The sequence below is a fragment of the Oryctolagus cuniculus genome, chromosome 7 (assembly GCF_051225735.1).
Source record: "Oryctolagus cuniculus isolate XC-2025 breed Fujian yellow rabbit chromosome 7, ASM5122573v1, whole genome shotgun sequence".
In the NCBI taxonomy this organism is placed as follows: Eukaryota; Metazoa; Chordata; class Mammalia; order Lagomorpha; family Leporidae; genus Oryctolagus; species Oryctolagus cuniculus.
In genome coordinates this window covers 111394496-111415433 of record NC_142873.1, presented here as the reverse complement: position 1 = coordinate 111415433, position 20938 = coordinate 111394496, and the positions used below count along the sequence as shown (strand labels likewise).

The following is a 20938-nucleotide window of genomic DNA, read 5'->3' as shown; positions in this document are numbered from 1 at the left end:
ACAAAATTAGTGAGATGTGAAAACACAACCAGGCTTGAACAAAGTGAGCCACTCAAGAGGTTAAGATGTTGTCTGTTGGGAGAATCTGAGCAGGTGATGTGTTTAAGTTTGAAAGTTCATATGAAGTTGTGTGAGGATTGTATGAGATGTATACAGCACTTTACAGTGTCTGCACTGGTGGTGGCTGCTGCGAGTGCCATTACTAACCTCACTAGGTCCTCCTCTGCATTGGTGCAGCCTTTCCTACCTATGCTGGGCCACCCTGTAGCAAAAAGAAAAGTGAATTTTGCCCAAAGGAAATCCTTTCATGCAGTGCAACAGTTGCAAAATGGAGCCCTTCCCTTCAATAAAGGACAGTTCCGTGATTTGGAATTATTTAGCAGACAGAAGAGAAAACTGAGGAGAATGCTAATAATTGCAGTGAAGCCCCATCGAGTGAGTGTCTGGTTCCAATTTTGCTTGTTCAGAACAGAGCAGAGAAGGCTAGTGCTGTGGCTTAGCAGGTAAAGCTATCGCCTGCAGTGCCTGCATCCCATATGGGTGCCAACTCCAGTCGTGGCTGCTCCATTTCCAATCCAGCTCCCTGCCATGGCCTGGGAAAGCAGTAGAAGATTGCCCAAGGCTTTGGGCCCCTGGACCACGTGGGAGACCCAGAAGAAGCTTTTGGGTTTTTGGCTTCAGATAGGCTCAGCTCCAACCATTGTAGGCATCTGGTGAGTGAACCAGCGAATGGAAGACCCCCCCGCCCCCGCCTCTCTGTAGCTCTGCCTTTCAAATAAATAAATCTTTAAAAAGAAAACTAAAACAAAATAGAACAGAATCAAGGAGAGAATTTGTTCAGTAAATCTGACTGTGTGTGTGACACTGAAGATGCTGCAGAGTTCTTATTTACTGGAAGTGACTAAATCAACTTAGAAGGTTCAGTGTACATTTTTAAAGTATGTAAACAAATTAGGGGCTGTCTTCATCCATTCGGTCTGCTGTAACAAAATGCCACAAACTGGATGGCTTATAAACTACAGAGATTCGTTTTTCATGGTTCTGGAGGCTGAGAAACCCTAGATGAAGGTGCTGGCGGATTTGGTGTCTGGTGAGGGCCCATTTCCTGTTCCATAAAAGGTGTCTTCCTGTTGGGTCTTCACATGGTAGAAGGAATCCCCTTGGGTCTGCTCTCTGAGAGCATTAATTCCACTCACGAAGGCCCCACCTCATGATCTAATCGCCTCCCAAGTGTGCTGCCTACTAGTAACATCACAACTGGTGATTAGGTTTCAACATGTGAATTTTGGACAAGCACACTCAAACCATAGCATGAACCTTTCTTTCATGGTTGTAAAATTATAATGTCATAAAGGTTTATTGAATAAATTTCTTTTCAGTTCCTACTAAGCAGTTACAAATTATTTATTCTCCATCAGACAGGCATTTGCCACAACAGTTAAGACATCTCTTGGGACACCCACATCCCATATCGGAGTGCCTGGTTCAAATCCTGGCCCCTCACTTACGATCCAGCTTCCTACTAATGCATACCTTGGGAGACAACAGATGATGACTCCAGTACTTGGGTCACTATCTTGCACATGGGAGGTCCAGATGAAGTTCTGGCCTCTTGATTTTGGCTTGGCCCAGCCCTCGCTATTGTGGAGCATTTCGGGGGTGGACCAGGAGGTGGAAGATCTCTCTCTGAGTCTGTCTCTTTAGTTGTCTTTGTCTATCCACCCTTCACATAAAAATGAAAATTAATTAATCAGATTTTTAAAAGGGCTGAAAAATCACACTTTAGATTGTTTATTCTCCAAAGGCAGAAGTCACAGTATATTAGCTGCAGTTACTATTTTTATTTTAAGATGCATATATATGTATTTACAAAGATGTGTATGTATGTATAAATTATATATTGCAAAATTTCTCATAGCTTGGTTCTTCTTCCCACTACTTTCCCAAATTAGCTGAATTCAGAAGATTTTCCTGTCTTTATAGCAGAAAGAGGATGTAGGAGGGATTCTGAGCAATCTACTATCATCCTCTTTGAGACTGTGAAGGAAAAGGCGCTTCACTTAAATGAAAAGCAGTGTACACACTGCTGACAGTCTTCCTCTTGCTTGATTGAATAGATATGTATCTAGTAATTTGTGTGGCAACATTTATTAACTAATTAATGCTGCAGTTTCCACAAGGGAAGGAACTATTCATCTGACCAAGAACTCTTCCCTTATGGAGGGGAATTTTTTATCTAAAGCCTGGCTGAATTCCAAGGCTTAGTGACTAAAAGAAGAAACTCTGGATTCACCCTCCCTGGGCTTGAAACCCAGCTCTAGCAAGCCGCAGCTGTCAGGGCTCACGTCCTGGTCTGTAACATGGTATGGTATAGCCATTTCCCATAAGACAATTGCCTGACGGTGTGGGCTCAACAGTGTTTGCTGCTAAAGTGTTGATTATGATGATGGCAGAGAAAGGTGGAACAGGAGGAGAAAGAAAACAGAAGAAAAGCAAAGATGTCAGGAGGGGTACTTGTTTAGTTGGGACATCCCATATCAGAGTACCTGGGTTGCACCCCATCTCCCTTTCTACTCCAGCTTCCTGTTGATGTGCACCCTGGGAAGATAGCAGGTAAGTGCAGTACACTAAAATTGTAATGGGTCAGATATTGTAACATAGCCAGTAAATCCCCTGCCTGCCATGCCAGCCTTGCATATGGGTGCCTATATGTCCTGGCTTCTCTGCTTCTGATCCAGCTGCCTGCTGGTGGCCTGGGAAAAGCAGTGGATGATGGTCCAAGTGTTTGGGACCCTGCCACCCAATGGGAGACCCAGGTGAAGCTCCCGGCTTCAGCAGGGCCCAGCCCTGGCTGTTGCAGCCATCTGTGGAGCAAACCATCAGATGAAAGATTCTCTCTCTCTCTCTCCTAGCCCCCCCACCGTGTGTGTGTGTGTTGTGTGTATGTGTGTCTCCCTCTCTGAGGCTCTTTCAAATAAATAAGTTAAAAAAAAAAAAGGAGTATGATGGCCGGCGCCGCGGCTCACTAGGCTAATCCTCCGCCTAGCGGCGCTGGCACACCGGGTTCTAGTCCCGGTCGGGGCGCCGGATTCTGTCCCGGTTGCCCCTCTTCCAGGCCAGCCCTCTGCTGTGGCCAGGGAGTGCAGTGGAGGATGGCCCAGGTGCTTGGGCCCTGCACCCCATGGGAGACCAGGAAAAGCACCTGGCTCCTGGCTCCTGCCATCGGATCAGCGCGGTGCGCCGGCCGCAGCGCGCCGGCCGCGGCGGCCATTGGAGGGTGAACCAACGGCAAAGGAAGACCTTTCTCTCTGTCTCTCTCTCTCACTGTCCACTCTGCCTGTCAAAAAAAATAAAAAATAAAATAAATAAATAAATAAAAGGAGTATGAGATAGACACAATATGACAAAAACATCAGTTGCCTGTAAGCTGGTGCTGCTGCCACTGCTGGTTTTTTTCAGAATGATCTGATGTGTGTGTGTGTATGTGTGTGTGTGTGTGTGTGTGTATATATGTATGTATGTATATGTGTATGTATATGTATTTGACAGGCAGAGTTAGTGAGAGAGAGAGACAGAGAGAAAGGTCTTCCTTTCCGTTGGTTCACCCCCCAAATGGCCTCTATGGCTGGAGTGCTGCGGCCAGCGTGCTGCACCACCGATCCAAAGCCAGGAACCAGATGCTTCTTCCTGGTCTCCCATGCGGGTGCAGGGGCCCAAGCACTTGGGCCATCCTCCACTGCCTTCCCGGGCCACAGCAGAGAGCTGGACTGGAAGAGGAGCAACCGGGACAGAATCCGGTACCCCAACCAGGACTAGAACCCAGGGTGCCGGCGCCGCAGGCGGAGGATTAGCCTAGTGAGCCACGGCGCCAGCCAGAATGATCTGATATTTTAATAAGAACAGTTTAATGAAGGAATATAAGGAAAATCAAATTAATATGAATTAATCCCCATGTCAACAAAGCAGAATACATTTCATCGAAGTAAGTAGTATCACACAGTGTCAGAATTTTAGGCAATTATGGCAAGCAGAAAAGAAGGTATTTTCTTGTGCATCAGATCTGTACATGAACAGTGGGAGTAAAATGGAAGATTTATATCTTGTGTGTACTTGGCACCGTTGCATGTTAGGGGCCGTCTGCTGCTTTACCCTGTCCTGTTTGGGCTGTTGTCTGATGCATCCCTCAGGTCAGCTTTCAGCCTCTTATACACAGCACCACTTTTCAGCCGTAGTTATAAGAACTCCAATGTGGCAATTGCAAAATGATTAGTTTTCAATTTTGGGATGTTAACACTTGCAGCATCTCAGCAACACAGAGATGATTATTCCTTTCTTTTAAGCTCTGTATAAACTCTGTTTATAGGAGCTGGTGCCGTGGCTCACTTAGTTAATCCTCTGCCTGCAGCACCAGCATCCCATATGGGCACTGTGTTCTAGTGCTGGTTGTTCCTCTTCCAGTCCAGCTCTCTGCTGTGGCCCAGGAAGGCAGTGGAGGATGGCCCAAGTGCTTGGGCTCCTGAACCCACATGGGAGACCAGGAAGAAGCACCTGACTCCTGGCTTTGGATTGGCACAGTGCCGGCCATAGCAGCCATTTGGGGAGTGAACCAGCGGAAGGAAGACCTTTCTTTCTGTCTCTCTCTCTCTCTCTCACTGTCTATATCTCTACCTGTCAAAAAAAAAAAAAAAAAAAACTCTGTTTATAAAGTTACTTTGGAAACTAGTTTTTATCAATTATATTTCTTTATAGTTAGTACTTCTATTTGTGGGGGGAGGAATCTTCCTTAGTTGGGATTATTAATTCTCTGTGCAATTCTGACATACAGAAATTTTTGGACTTTATATGTTGGTAACTCTTTTTCAAGGTTATTGACACTTGAGTTAAAAATGGAAACTAGCCACAGGTTTTGGAGTTAGATTAGCAGTAATCACTGAACGCTTTTAAAATATGCTACAAGCAATATTTAAATTAACTAAGGCCTTTAGTCCATAGTAGTATATATTTGTGTGATCACGTCCCTATCATATTCTGTTAACATATGTATTTATTCATATACTAGCTGTTTTATAATTCACAAGGGGGTCTCCAGGTCATTAATACAAATTAGCAAGTCACTGCTACACATAACCTGCCTTCCATAATCACTCTTTCCCTTTTTCTGTTCCCATCACTAGATTTTTAGACATTGCTGTAAATTGCAGCCTAAATATATGGATTTTGATATACTAAATTGTTGAACTCTTGGTCATCGAGATGTTTACTACAGTCTGGGTCTTTACACGATTAATTTCCAAGGGTTTTCTGATCCTGCACTATCCCTGCCCCAGGAGCACACGAGCTGAAGTACAGGAGGAGGGCTATATTAACACCATGAAGAATGAATTGCTGTATTTGGCAGTGCAGGGATCCAAGGAGATTAATGATCTTGCCTGCAGCTCTGTTGTACCTCCCCCCACTATTGAAAATTAAATGTCATGTATAACAACTCACTCTCCATTACTTAATTACATGTGGAAAATGTGTACTGTGTAAAAACTCCTGGGGCTAAAGGAGGCCAGATGAAATTGAAACCTTTGTAAAGATTTAGTGCTAGCCGCTGTCAAGCCCCACTGGGTTCACGTGGACTCACCATGGGATCTACCTTACTGTATCGATTGGATATATGTCTTGTTTTTGTAATTAAAAATATAGTGTGACCTGAGATCCTCTGGCCACTTCCCTGAAAGGTGATGCTGACTTGAAATTAATGTGTGTGTCAGAGTCATCCCTAAGAGATGACCATCTGAAGAAGCAGTTTGAATGCCTGTTTTTAAAATCTTTTTCATACCCTTGCTTCTCGTTAGATAAACTTTTAATAAATAGGAGGGAAAGAAACGATTATAGCCAGTAACATGAGCATTCCTTTCATTCAGAAGCATCATCTGCCTGTTCAGCAGGTGTTCACTGAGTGCCTGCTTGTGCTGATGCTGTGCAGACAGTGATGCCAAGAACATAAGCTCCCCTAAAGGAGAAGGCAGAGAATAAAGAGCAGTCTAGTATCTTGTCCATGGCTGTAAGTAACACGATGCTGTAGGGATAGCCTATGAGAGAGTGTTACAGAGAAATACCTAGCCTTCAGGGCCTTTGGGTAGGCATTACAGAAAAAGATATTTATACTAAAGGCTAGAGGATAAGTAAGCCCACCCATGGTATGTATAGAAACTGAAAGGTTCTGGAATTGAACAATCCACCCAATATACCTGAGCATTCTTCTTTTTTTTTTTTAAAGATTTATTACTTATTTGAATTGTAAGAGTTAGAGAGAGGGAGAGGTCTTCCATCCTCTGGTTCATTCCCCAGATGGCCACAACAGGAGCTTCATCTGGGTCTCCCACGTGGAACTGCTTCTGTGTCTTCTATATGGGTACAGAGGCCCAAGGACTTGGGCCACCTTCCACTGCCTTCCCAGGCCATAGCAGAGAGATGGATGAGAATTGGAGCAGCGGGACTTGAACCAGTGCCCATATGGAATGCTGGCGCTGCAGGTGGCGGCTTTACCCCCATGCCACAGCGCCAGCCCCTGTACCCAAGCATTCTGTAGGAGAAGCAGTCTTTCAAGAACTACACTGAACAGTATGGCTGTGCATGCCAGTTGTTTTCAATGCTGTAAAGAAGCAGCATCCTGACTGTCCTGGATCGTAGAACATAGTGCCCTCTTTTGGGTACATAATAAAATATCATCCATGATATTCCAGAGGTCTTCTAAAAGTCCATGCAAAACGCGTATTATAGAAAACTATGGATGGATTTCACCAAAGTAAACTTTTAATTCAGTTTTTTTCCATGAACTTTTTGAATTTACCCAGTATATGACAAGAAGTTGTTAGCAGTATACTCTGTATTGGGCACTGCAGTGAGGAAGGAAGTAGCAAGACTGGCAATTTCGTAGTTCTTCTGTTTAGCTGGGCTATGGGGTGGACACCTGGAACCTCTCCCAGTGTCTGCATTGCCAACTCTTGCTTCCCATTCTGGTTTCTATAAATTTTTGTACCATAATTTATATTATTTAGTAATTTGATTTTATAAGTAGAATTTAAAAGCACTTTGAATGAAGAACAAGGCAGAGTTGGGTGTTTTTGTTTTTTATCTTTTGTCAAAGATACTGCAATTCATACATTCAAACAAGAAACAATTGTCCCTTTGACATGCTCTGATAACCTGCAGAAGTTGTGCATTTAATCCAGTTGTGGATCCATTTGGTCTTTCTGGAGTCCTCTTAGCAGCTTATGACATATTATTCTTAGTATCCATGGCAACTGTAAATTTTTCTTTGTGAGAATTCTTCTTTTGTAAACTTGAAAAAAATCACAGATAACCGAAACCATAGTATTATATCATTCTTAACCATTGGTTTGACAAAGATATAAAACAAAAATTGACAAAACTGTATTTGCAGCAGTACAGATACACAGGCAGAGTGACAAAGCAAGAGAGTGACAGAGTACTCTTCCATCCTCTGGTTCACTCTCCAAATTGCTGCAACAGTCAGGTCTGAGCCAAGCCAAAGCCAAGAGCCCAGAACCCAATCCTGGTTTCTCACATGGGCGTCAGGGGCCCAAGTACTTCCCAGGCACATTAGCAGGAAGCTGGATCAGAAACAGAGTAAGTGGGATTTGAACCGACATTCCAGTATGCAATACCTGTATCACAAGTGGCAGCTTAACCTGATGCACCACAATGCTAGCCCCAGGAGAGTGACTTTAGTCCAACTGAACGGACCAAATATTTTATGGGACTGTTCATGAATTGGGTGAATTGAGTGAATCAGTTATAGTATTGCTACCAAACATGCTCATCCTCTTTTTTTTTTTTTTTTTTTTTTTTTTGACAGGCAGAGTGGACAGTGAGAGAGGGAGACAGAGAGGAAGGTCATCCTTTTTCTTTGGTTCACCCCACAATGGCTGCTGTGGCTGGCACGCTGCGGCTGGCGCACCGCGCTGATCCAATGGCAGGAGCCAGGTGCTTCTCCTGGTCTCCCATGCGGGTACAGGAGCCCAAACACTCGGGCCATCCTCCACTGTCTTCCCGGGCCACAGTAGAGAGCTGGACTGGAAGAGGGGCAACCAGGACAGAATCTGGTGCCCTGACTGGGACTAGAACCCGGTGTGCTGGTGCCACAGGCAGAGAATTAGCCTATTGAGCCACGGCGCTGGCCGCTCATCCTCTTTTAACAATTAGTAAAGTTTCTTTCAAAACCAGTTTATCTCATGCACGGAATTGGCAGTTTGTTCTACTCCCGTTCCTTAACGTAGAACCAGAATTTATTAGCTAAATTATTTATTAGTAGAAATTAGGACTTGGTTTGTTTTGCCTCTTTTGACACTAAGAACCCCTCGTTGTGGTGGCCAGTGGGAATGCTGTAGTCAATACTTGTATGAGCAGTCTTCAGAAAGTTCATGGGGAAATGAGTGTTTTGAAACAAAAAAATTGAAAATGCATTTCAATTTTTTTTTTCATCCTGGTAAACTTATCTTTCAATACTGTTTTTCCACGAACTTTTTGAAATGTCCTTTACTCTGTCCTGTAGAATACCTATTTCCTTTGGGAACTCCGCAGCCCACAAACACAATGGTAGAACTATGAAACCAGATCCCTGTGTCCCTCTGTGGAAGTTGAAGGTGTGGCCAGTGGGTGGTCGTGGGACCCAAGCTCAGGCAGTATGATGGAAGCAAATACTGTGAGTGGTTTTTGTGTGCATCCTGTGTGACTCCTTGGAAGCCACAGCCCCCTCAGCAGACTTTCCTTCTGTGATGCTGTGCTGCTTACTGCTTCCTTGTCCTCTGGCAGTTTCTTATTTCCTAACTGTTTCAAACCTGGTGCTTTGGCCTGTCTGTCAGTTTTGTGAGATCCCACTATCCTTTCAGTAAATTTTCTTTTGCTTAAGTTGGCCTGAATTTATTTCTATTGCTTGTTGCCAAAGAATCCTAAAGAATGGGGAGCGTAATAAAAGCAGAGCCATCTGAACACATCGTGAGCAACCAGAGTGAGACATTTGTTCCCTCTATGCATTTTCTTGCCACATGTAGGCTTTTAAGCCTCGATTTTGAGGAGCTTGTACTCTTCAAACATCTTTAACAAAGGTAAAACCACTAGCAGCTCTCCATGGAGGATCTCCTGTGTGGTTCGTTGCCATTACCAAACCATTCACTGGCTCTTGAAATGAGATTACCATGATTATTGCAGAAGAATGGGTCAGGATCTGTAATGGGTTTTTCCCTGCTAGGAAGAGTCCTCTTTCCCACCACAGGCCCCCTGGTAAAAGCTGGGACATCTGAACAGCATTTGGGCCTCGCCAGCCAGGATTAAGAGGGGAGTAGCTGAGAATACTACACTACCTTTTAGAAAGAGTCTCTATGCGAAACTTATTAGGGTAGTCATCCATCCATCCAGTCCTAAGCTCCCCGCATCAACCCTCCCACCAACTTGTGCTGCCAGGTATTTTATGAGCCACCTTTTCTGCACAACTGGCAACAATTATTTAGAACTTGCCTGGGGCCACCTTTGTAAAATGTAAGTCTGGATGCTGAGCTATTCCCAGCAGCCCTCATTAGTGATTGACATTGTTTGGACTGCCAAGTAAATAGAATTCATAATCCCATTGTCATTGGACTTTTATTTCAAATTCAACATTTCAGTTCCATGTTTTGGTGGTTTCTTCCAATTCTGAATGGAAATATTCAGTCTGTTCATACAATTAAGGATATTTCCTGGAACCTTTTTAGAAAGAAATTTTGTCTCATTGAGATATAATGATTTACTCTGTTTTGTACATTGCTTTTGGTTCATTTACATAGAACTTCCCTGGCTGAAGGTTAATTCCATGTCATGTTCCCTTGAGAACAACAGGTATAAGGTTTATTTTTCTTGTGTCCTCCAGTGTCTCACATCACTAAATTTAATATAATCAGAAAATAATATTTGGACCTCCTTAGTTATATGCACATGTTCCTCGTTTATTCAGTATTTATGTGTGTGTGTGTGTATGCACCTAAACGATGTGCTGGGTGATTATTTTAGAAAAGATTGCAAAAACATAAAATCAACCTACTCAGCAGCTCAGACCGAAGTTGGGCATGTAACTTCTGCTTTTGATATAATGCTCTTTTCTTGTCATAAAATAAGATCCCACGAGTGTGGCAAAAGTACATTTCCAAGAGGCAGGACCAGAACACTCGTGAAGACCATGATGAATTTTAACCTATATTCTGAATCATTCAAACATACTTCTGCTTTTCTTGCTCAGTTAATTTTTTTTAATTGTGATAAAATAAAAATAACATAAAATTTACCATCTTTAACATTTTGAGGCACAATTCAGCAGTATTACACGTAGTCCCGTTGTTCTGTAACCATCATCACCGTCCATCTCCAGAACATTTTCATCTTCCCAAACTGAAACCCTCTATCCATGAAAAATTAACTCTGGTCCTCCCTGTCTCCAGACCCTGCCATTACAGTTTGAACCTGATTTGTCTCCCCTACTCATGCAGATGTTTAATCTCAAAGTCATAAGGTGATGGTGCTGAGAGGGTGAAAACTAAGTCCAATTTTGGTGTCTGACAGGTGGACCTGGTGGGAGGTCCTTAAGTACTGGAAGTGTGAAATCAGAAGGAAGTGCTCACAACAGGGATGGTTACAAAAACAGAGTCAAGCCTAGTTGCTGTCTCTGCTTCCTGGCTCACCAGTGATTATTACTCATATGTGCTGTCGTTGTCCTCCTGCAACCTCACCAGACAGCGGATTCAAAGCACCTGCCTAGCTTTGGACTATGAACCTCTACAACAGCAAGCCAAAAAATAAACCTCTTTCCTTCATAAGTTGCCTGTGTTAGATATTTAGTTATAGTGGTGAAAAGCTGACTAATACACTGGGCAGCCACTATTCTGTATGCCTCCTAATTTGACTATGCTAGGTTTCCCATATAAGTGTAATCATGCAGTTTTTGTCCTTTTCTCACTGGCTTATTTCACTAAGTATATATTTTACTATGTTTTAGCATATATCGGAATGTCCCTCCTTTCTAAGGCTAAATAATATTCCACGTGTGTGTGTGTGTGCATGCCACAGTCCTTTTATCTGTTTGTCTATCAGTGGATACTTGGGTTGCTAAGTCCTTTTAGTATTGTGACTACTGACATTGTAAACATGGATAGACAAATATCTTTTGAGACCCTGTTTTCAATTATTTTAGATATATACTCATAAGTGGAATTACTGAGTCATGTGGGTTTTTTTTTTTTTAATTTTCTAAGGAACCACCATACTATTTTTCATAGTGGCTATACTATTTTACAGTCTCACCAAATGTACAAATGTTCCAGTTTCTTCACAACCTTGCCAACATTTCTTTTTATTTTTTTTTATGGTAGCTATCTTAATGAGAGGTAGTATCTCATTGTCATTTTATTTAGCATTTCCTTGATGATTAGTGGCTTGAGCATCTTTTTGTGTGCTTACTAGTTTTATATCTTTTTTGGAGAAATATCAGGTTGTTCATTTTTGCTGCTACTGAGTTGTGGAAGTCTTTTGGGTATTAGCTTCTTATTAGATATAAATTCTAGATGTCAACCTCTTATCAGATACATAATTTTCAATGTTTTCTCCCACATTGTACCTTGCCTTTTCACTCTGTTGATTGCATTCTTTAAGGAATAAAAGTTAGTTTTCATGTAGTCTCATTTTTCTATTTTTGCTTTTGTGGCCCATGCTTTTTGTGTTGTTTCCAGGAAATCATTACTAAATCCCATGTCATAAAAACCTGTGCCCCTTATGTTTTTCTAAGAGTTTTATAGTTTTACGTCTTATTTAGATCTTTGATCCATTTATACTTACATATGGTATAAAGAAAGGATCCAGCTTCATTCTTTCCCCTGTGAATATCCAGTTTACCTAACACTATTTGTTGATAAGCTCATCTTTTCCACCACTGAATGTTTTTGGCATTCTCATTGAAAACCATTTAACCACATATACAAGGGTTTATTTCTGGGCTCTCTGTCCCATTCCATCGTTAGTCAGTACATCTGTCTTTATACCAACACCATATTGTTTTGATTACTGCAGCTTCGTACTAAGTTTTGAAATTAGAAAGGATGGAACCTCCAACATTGTTTTTTTTCAATACTGTTTTTGCTATTTGAGGTCTTTTGAGATCCCTGACGACTTTCTAGGATGGCACAAACACCTGCTTTTAGGAGAGGTGGAAATGCTCTTGATTTTCTCAGACCTTGATAAAATAAGAATACTTGATAAAGTATTCTGTGGACATAAATACACACCACCTGTTACATTAGATCTCGTCTTTTTCCTCATTCAGAAGTAGTTGTCATGGTTTATTATGTTTCCCAGAAGCATGCATTGCCCTCATAGCCCCCTAATTTATCTTTTGACCACAATGTGTAGTGTTCTTTGAGAGTTCATGTTGGAGAAAGTATGCCATATTTATCCTATGGAATTAATCAAGGGCTGTTGGTTAATGTTTCAAATAACATGTTAATGAAACACCTTATTACAATTTGAATTATGGTTACACCTATGATGGATAAAGAGTAAATATAGGCTCCTGTCAATAAATCTTGGCACATGACATGTATGTGCTTCCCAAAGTGTAGGGAAGTATTGTTAAAAAAAAAAAAAAAAACCAGAGTGATGTTGCTGAGACAAGCCAGACAGGGAAAAAACTATATCTGAACTTCATGAACACATGAAATTTGAGTATTTATTAAGAACCTAAATTCAAGTGTTGGGCACTATATAAGGTCATACAGTTAAGTGAGAAGTTCTCCAAGAACTTTTAACACAGGCACGCAAGTAACTATTCATCAGGTAAAACAGGCATCAACAGAGGGAACTCCTTGATGTTGCATTATTCAGTTTATGTTTTCAGGTTTGGTTAGAGGGGTGTTTTTCACGGTTGAGAGGGGAGTAATTGGAAATGATTCAGATACAGGGAAAGCACAACCAGGAAAGTAGCAGGGACACCGTTGGCCGCGTCCAGGCTACGTAGAGTACATGAGTTGAGATAGGAACCATGGGACTGGGGAAAAGGACAAGAAAGAATAAAACCTTTACAATGAAATTATTAGACGTGATGACTTTTTAAATTTTTTTGATTTATGGCCAAATGAATTAACAGTAACTGAGGACTTAGCACCTGAAAAGTTAAGCACCTGAGACTCAACATCATAAAACATTGAATAGCAATCACTAGTGTGCTTTTGCACTTTGACATTTATACTTTCTCACAAAAGAAAGTTATTTTCCCAATTCTATAGGCTAAAGAGCCAAGATTTCTAAACATTCTTTTGTGTCTTTCTTACATTTTATCAGTAGAAGAATCAGCACCTTTGCCTAGGCTTGTCTGTCCATTTGCCTAGATTTTTTCCAAGATAGCATAGTTGTCTTACACTACATATACACATGGAGTTTTTTGTTTGTTTAATTGAGTTACATTTTACACTCAATCCAATAAATTTTTAAGTGTTCAGTTCACTACATTTTTTTTCTAGATTTTATTTATTTAGTTGTGAGACAGAGTTACAGACAGAGAGAAGGAGCAACAGGGAGAAAGATCTTCCATCTGCTGGTTTACTCCCCAAATAGCCATGTCTGCCAGAGCTGAGCCAATCTGAAGCCAGGAGCCAGGAGCTTCTTCCTGGTCACCCACATGGGTGTAAGGGCCCAAGAACCTGAGCCATCTTCTTTTCCTTTCTTTCTTTCTTTTTTTTTTTTTAAAGGTTTATGTATTTATTTGAAAGTCAGAGAGTTACATGGAGAGAGAAGGAGAGACAGAGAGAGAGGTCTTCCATTCGCTGGTTCACTCCTCAATTGGCTGCAATAGCTGGAGCTGTGCCAATCTGATGCCAGGAGACAGAAGCTTCCTCTGGGTCTCCCATATGGGTACAGGGGCCCAAAGACTTGGGCCATCTTCTACTGCTTTCCCAGGCCATTGCAGAGAGCTGGATTGGAAGTGGAGCAGCATGATAAGAACCTTTGCCCATATGAGATGCTGACACTGCAGGCGGAGGCTTTACCCACTATGCCACAGCACCGGCCCCTTCTACTGCTTTCTGAGGCCATCAGCAGAAAGCTGGTTTGGAAGAGGAGCATCTGGGACATGGACCAGCACCCATATGGGATGCAAGTACCACAGTCATAGGCTTAGCCTACTACCCCACAACGCCAGCCTCAGGTCACTGTTTTTGATAATTACATGTGCCACCAAAAGCAGAAATGTAAAATACTCATTCACCCTAGACTGGTGCCCCTTTCCAGTCCCTCCTTCCATCAGAACCAACCACTTCCTATTTTCAGGCACCATAGATTACTTTTGACTGTTCTTGAACTTACTATAAATAAAATCAAGCAGTTTTATGTCTGGTTTCTTTGATTCAACATAATGTTTCTGAGATTCACCCAATATTGTGTATATGAAAAGTTTGCTTCTTTAATTACTTAGTAATACTTCATTCTATGAATGCACAAAATGGTGTTGGCCCCATTCTCCTGTAGGAAGACAGTTGGCTTGTTCCCAGTTTGGGGCTATTATGTATAAAGTAGAAGTATGGCTTTTAAAAAGAATCAAGGGGCCGGCGCCGTGGCGCACTAGGTTGATCCCATATAGACACCAGTTCTAGTCCCGGCTGCTCCTCTTCCAATCCAGCTCTCTGCTGTGGCCTGGGAAAGCAGTAGAAGATGGCCCAAGTCCTTGGGCCCCTGCACCCACGAGGGAGACCAGAAAGAAGCTCCTGGCTGCTGGCTTTGGATCGGTGCAGCTCTGGCCATTGTGGCCATCTGGGGAGTGAACCAGCGGATGGAGGACCTCTCTCTCTGTCTCTACCTCTCTCTGGAACTCTGTTTTTCAAATAAATAAAAATAAATCTTTAAAAAAAAAAAGAAAAAGACCCATAAGCCAGGGTGACCCTGGAGATGTCCGCAGAAGGGTGTTCTGACCCCTGGTTAGTCTCAAGCATTTCCATTGCTGGTGTCTTGGCACTGCACTCCTGATCTCTGCTTTCGTCATCAATTTTGCATTCCTGAGCAAGAATGTGATTGGCCCCAACTGAGACAGATGGCAGAGCTCCTGTTACCTAGTATAGATCCCATGGCCACCAGGGAATCACAGAACTGGGAAGACACCCCAAAAATGTCCCTTCCACGTGGTGACTGCTGATAGCTGCTGACTTTCAGGCTGCACATCGTCCTTACCTCACCGGAGCAGCTCAGACAGCACAAAGCAGAGCTGCGATAGTTCTTTCTTTTTCCTGTCAACCAAATCACTTTCATTCACCAGAAATCTATAGGATGCCCATGCTCTCTGCAGATACCCCACTACAAGATGAGGATGTAAAGCAATAAGCTGTCACCTGTGCTTGGAGAAGAACAGCACAAGAAATTTTCACAGAGTGTGGCAGCTCCAGTGCTAAGGACTTCAGCACACTGGCACTCAGCAGCTCTTAAACATAATTATAAAAACATGAGCAAACAGTTACAATTTCTGAGTGTGTCTTGTGTATATCATAGGAGCCTAAGAAACTTAGGTTAATTATATGGAAAGGAAAGATTTTTTTTGTAAAGCACTAGATTTCATTCCTTATGAATGGACATGAGGGGTCAAAGGTTCCCAGGCCAAAGTCATTTAGGCTAACTGGTTTGTAGTATAAGTGCTCACTCTCTCTTTAGGTTTTTCTCTTTCTACTTCCTTTTTCTTTAAAATTGCTACTGTGGAAGCAGATATTTGTCCTAGCATTTGAGACACCTGCTTTCCACATTGGAGTACTTGGGTTTGGTGCCCAGCCTTGGATCCTGAATCCAGCTTTCTGCCAATGCAGACCCTGGAAGGCAGTAGTAATGGATCAAGTCTATGGGTTCCTGCCACAGCACCGGGGAGACCTGAACTGAGTTCCCTGCTCCCAACTTCTGCCAGGTCCTGGCCCCCACCATTGTCACAGCCAATGCAAGCATTTGGGACATGAACTAGCAGGATTTTTAAAAATAAAGAGGAATTAAACTACTATGTCAGCTTTCTGCTGGCTTGATGCTGAGGTGTATGAATACTCCTGTTAAATGGATTATAAAGGATTATGAACTGTAACTCCTTATAGTAGTTTTTTCTATTGTAACTGTATATTTCCTATTATGTGAGCTTTTAAAAACTTAATAGAAGCCATTAAGCTCATACTAATTTGGGGAAAATCATTAAATTGTGAAGGGATAACTTAGCTGATTTGAGCTAACCAGGTCCAGTTAATCATGATTTCTCAGTAAAATTTATGTGCAGCCATATTTTTAATGCTGGTAACCTTTGAAAGAGATATGAAAAGCCATCTACTTAATTACTGCCAGATTGCCTCTACCCTGTGAGTTCCAAATCTGGAGCAGACATATCCCGTTGGCTTTCAGCTCTAAGCTGAACTGAGATCTATTGTGTTATTTAATGGGAAAAATTGAATGGGAAAGGGAATGACCACTGGGAAAATGTCATTGCTTATACAGGGGTAACTGATTAGTTTTTCTGTTTGTGAGCAAACTGCTGAGGAATGGCTCATATTCCCTGAAAAACAATAGTCTGCACTTAACATAATGGTGCAAGGTCAAGGCATCAGTAATCCTGTCAGAAAAAATACATGTGTTCTTCATGCTGCATATTACTTTATTTTTTAAATTTTTTTTTTTTCATTTGAAGAGCAGAGACAGGGAGGGAGGATATTCTGTCTGCTGGTTTATTCCCCAAATTCCCACAATAGCCAGGCCCAAAGTAGGAGTCTGGAACACAATTTAGGTCTCCCACATGGGTAGCGGAGACCCAGGTACTTAAGTCATCATCTTAAATACCTAAGTCTCTCTTCATGAGTATCAGGAAGTTGGGTTAGAAGTGGAGGAGCCCAGATACAAACTAGGTACTCCAACATGGGATGTAAGGCATCCCAAGCAGCAACTTAACCACTGTGCCACATGGCCACCCCTCTGTGTCACATTATAGTTTTAGTTTTTCTCCCATTTGCGTTGGTCTGGTTCATGTACTAGGTATTCCAAGAATGCTCTTTTTAGAGGAGAACAAGAAATAGTACCTAGGGGTGGGCATTATGTCACAGTAGATTAAGCCACCACTTAGGACTCCCATCCCCTGTGTGAGTGCTGGTTCAAGTACCTCCTACTCCATGCTTCTGATCCAGTTCCCTGCTGATGTGTACCTGTGAGGCAGCAGCTGATGCTCGGGTACTTCAGTTCTGGCTGCCCATGTTGGAGACCCAGATGGAATTCCTGGCTCCTGGTTTCAGCCTGGCCCAACCCCTACTAGTTGCAACCATTTGGGTAGTGAACTAGCAGGTATGTATCTGCCTGTCTGTCTTCCCTCTCCCATCCCACCCTACTCTGCCTTTCAAGTAAAAAAAATCTTTTTAAAAAAGGAAGAAATAGTACCTATACTTCATCTTTTTATTTGTTCTCTGTCTCATTACACAGAGAATTTATACCACCTTAGAATTCTTACAGTTCAACCTACTTACTTAAACCATCTGGAAACTGAGGCTCTAAAAAGTGATTTCCCCAAAGTCCCACAGCCAGTTAGGGACAGCAACTGAAACCTCACCATTCTGTCTCCTTTTTGAAGAGAGTGATCAATGTATCCCATTTTGACCCCTACTTTCCAAACCATTCCTTTAAAAAAAAAAAAAAAAAAACTATGGTAGGGTAAGGGAAAGTAGGAAGAGCATAAGTCCTGTGCTTGGAGTGCTTACTATCTAGAAAGACAGGTTTAAAACAAATGTTTGTGTAAATCATTTGCGTAAGTTAGGGAGGAAAAACAGCCATAAAGGCAATCATCGTATAGGGTACTGTAAGTATATATGGTGGTCATAGAAGCTTGTTTTAAGAAATGACATTTATGGTGAGCTATGAAGGAGACTAGGAGTAAATCAGAAAAAAGGATTTGGTTGACAAGCCTGCAGAACAGTAGAGAATAATAGGGTAAGCAAAAAGCCTGTGGGGAGTGGACCTTAGCTTAACTGAGAAATGGAGAGTCTGCCGTGAGCCAGGGAAAGAGGGCACCAGGTGGCGCCAGAAAAGGGGGCTGGGCCAGGTTGCTCAAAGCCTCATAGCTCCCTTGCCAACTGTGGACTTGATCCCAGATGTAATAAGAAGCCATTGGCGCACTTTAAGCAGGAGATAGCAATATAATCAAATTAATGTCTTAGGATAATAACTCTGCTGCAGGAAAAATAGACAGGAGAGAGAATGTAAGTGGAGAAAGGAAATGGAATATTCTTACATTAGTTTCAATAAGAAGTGCTGATGGTTTGCACATAGAATAGAATGGAAAGGAGAAAGATCTCAAGATGTGTTTTGAACGTATAATCAACAAGACTTGTTGATGGGTTGAAAGTTCAGTTGAGGGATGAGAAGTTTCAGGAGTGACTCAGTTCTTGGTTGAACAACTAGACAGGTGTTATTGATATTTGCTCAGGCAAGGAGAATTGGCTATAGCTCTGGGAACTGAGTAAGATAAAAAGCTCTGCTCTATTCATTTACTTTTAATTAATTAATTTGAAAGAGAAACAGAGATCTTTCCATCTAATGATTCACTCTCCAAATGCCTGCAACAGCCAGGGCTGGGCTAGGCCAAAGGCAGAAACCAGGTACTCAGTCTGGGTGAATGACAGGCACCTATGTACTGGAACCATCACCACTGCCTCCCAGGGTGCTTATTAGTAGGAAACTGTATCAGAGTCAAGACTGAAAACCAAGGACTCCAGTATGGGATGTGGGAATCCCAAAGTGACATCCTAACCACTAATGCCAGCCCCAAAGTTCTGTTTTATCTGAGATGGTTTTAGGACATGTAGTAGGGATATAAAGTAGGACATGGAGATGCAGATCCTAAGCTCAGAATAAGATCTGGGCTCAATATGTCCATTTAAGTGACATCAGTATATATGTTGAACTTAAGACAGTAGTTCACCTCGTTGAGATAATTGAACTCATACTGCAGGAGAAGAATGGATGGGGTATATGTGTAAAGAACAAAGAAAAGCATTTCATGTAAAAGCAGTGATTAAAATACCAAAACAGAAATGACAGGGGCATTTGTTGAGAAATACAAGGTTAAATGTGTTGAATTTTGTTTTTTAACTTTTTTTTTAAAGGTTTATTGATTTGAAAGTCAGAGTTAGACAAAGAGAAAGAGAGAGAAGGAGAAACAGAGTCTTCCATCCTCTGGTTGACTCCCCAATGGGCTGCAACAGCCAGAGCTGCGCTGATCCAAAGCCAGAAGCCAGGAGTCCCTTCTGGGTCTCCCACATGGGTGCAGGGGCCCAAGGACTTGGGCCATCTTGTACTGCTTTCTTAGGCCATAGCAGAGAGCTGGATTGGAAGAAAAGTAGCTGGGACTTGAACCAGCGCCCAAATGGGATGTGGGCACTGCAGCCGGAGGCTTTACCCACTACACCACAGCACCAACCCCAGTGTGTTGCATTTTGAATGTTCTCCCCAGACAGTGGCTTTTCAATGTACACTGATATGGGTCCACTGGTGATGGAGCTCACTCTTTCAGAGGGAAAGCTATGAAAATCTAACTCTTTATGTATCCACAAGAAGCATTTTTTGAACTTTCTTGGTTTGTTTTGTGAAACATAAAGTAATACTTCATGTAAATTTTGAGATAAGTGATTTTTCTAGATTTATTTATTTGAATGTCAGTGTTACAGAGAGCGAGCGAGCAAGCGATAGAGTGCACGCGCAAGAGAGAGCGCTTCCTTCTGCTGGCTCACTCCCCAAATGTCTGCAATAGCCAGGTGTGGGCCAGGCTGAAATCAGGATCCAGGAGTTTCTTGTGGGTGTAGAGACCAAAGCACCTGGGCCAATCCCCTTGCTGCTTTCCCAGGCACATTAGCAGGGAGCTGGGTCAGAAGGGAGCAGCGAGGACTTGAACTGGGACCCATATGGGATGCCAGCATCACAGGCTGTGGCTTCACCACTGCACCACAGCACTGGCTCCTCAGATAATTGTATTAGTAATATAATTATACATATAATATAATAAATGTAACCATATTTCATCATGAATGAATAGTGAAAGATAGTCATTCACTCTCACAGGACCACTAACTAACCCTAGCTACTAATGTGGTAGAAAGTAGTCCCAAGTCGTCAGAGCTGTGTTCCAGGAATTGTTGTGTGCCTGTCACCCTAGGGATAAGATTTCAGCTCCTGCCGACTCTGCTGCATTAGGGTGAGGAGGAGGGGAATTCACTCACCCCACAAAACATTATCTATCTGGAGCTCTCTCTGCCAGTCTATCACTGCTCCTCACCGTCTACCGTACAGGTCCTGTCCCAGACATCCCTCATCCTTCATCTGCAGAACCAGGCTAGAAGCCAAGTGAGGAGGCTGGGAACCGTTCCAGTTCAAAGACAGTGCTGCAGAGGTTGCACACACCCATTTTGCACATGTGTGCTCCTCCGTGCTGAAGCAGCTGACACCTTCCCAGAGCCATCCCCTGCAGCGCCTGATTCACTAGGCAGGGTTCTATAGCTCCCGGCATCATCATTCTTTGTCACTAATAACTGTGTCTTTAGTATCCCCTGAGTCATACGTCTCTTTTTGTGCCCAATAGCTGTGCATGTTTTGAAGCTACATATACATATATATGTATATAATAAATATGTATGTGTGTAGATTATATAGAATTAAGTACATATATTTAATTATTTGATGCTGTGTGTACATTTGCACCCAAGAATTGAGGAAATATTTCTAATTTCAGCCAGGAAAGTGGCATTTACTATGTACTGACTCTGCCTGTTTTAACGTTTTGCAGAAATGAAGATGCAGTCAGTCAGATGGCTGTTGCTCCCTTCCCAGTACCATCGAGTTCCCCATCATCTACTGAGGTAAGGCTGCT

The 20938-nt window shown here is 42.4% G+C and overlaps 1 protein-coding gene across 23 annotated transcripts in view; it reads left to right on the top strand.

Moving 5' to 3' along the window:
* The window catches only part of PATJ (PATJ crumbs cell polarity complex component), a 452303-nt gene that overhangs the window by 309701 nt on the left and 121664 nt on the right, over positions 1-20938 (top strand). For all 23 annotated transcript variants that reach the window (XR_016237308.1, XM_089337289.1, XM_070078398.2 and 20 more), the window contains one exon: positions 20855-20927. Coding sequence is in view for 22 of the 23 variants with exons in the window: in XM_089337289.1 (XP_089193415.1) it covers positions 20855-20927 (73 nt within the window). In the remaining variant the exon portion in view is untranslated. The remainder of the gene's footprint in view (positions 1-20854; positions 20928-20938) is intronic.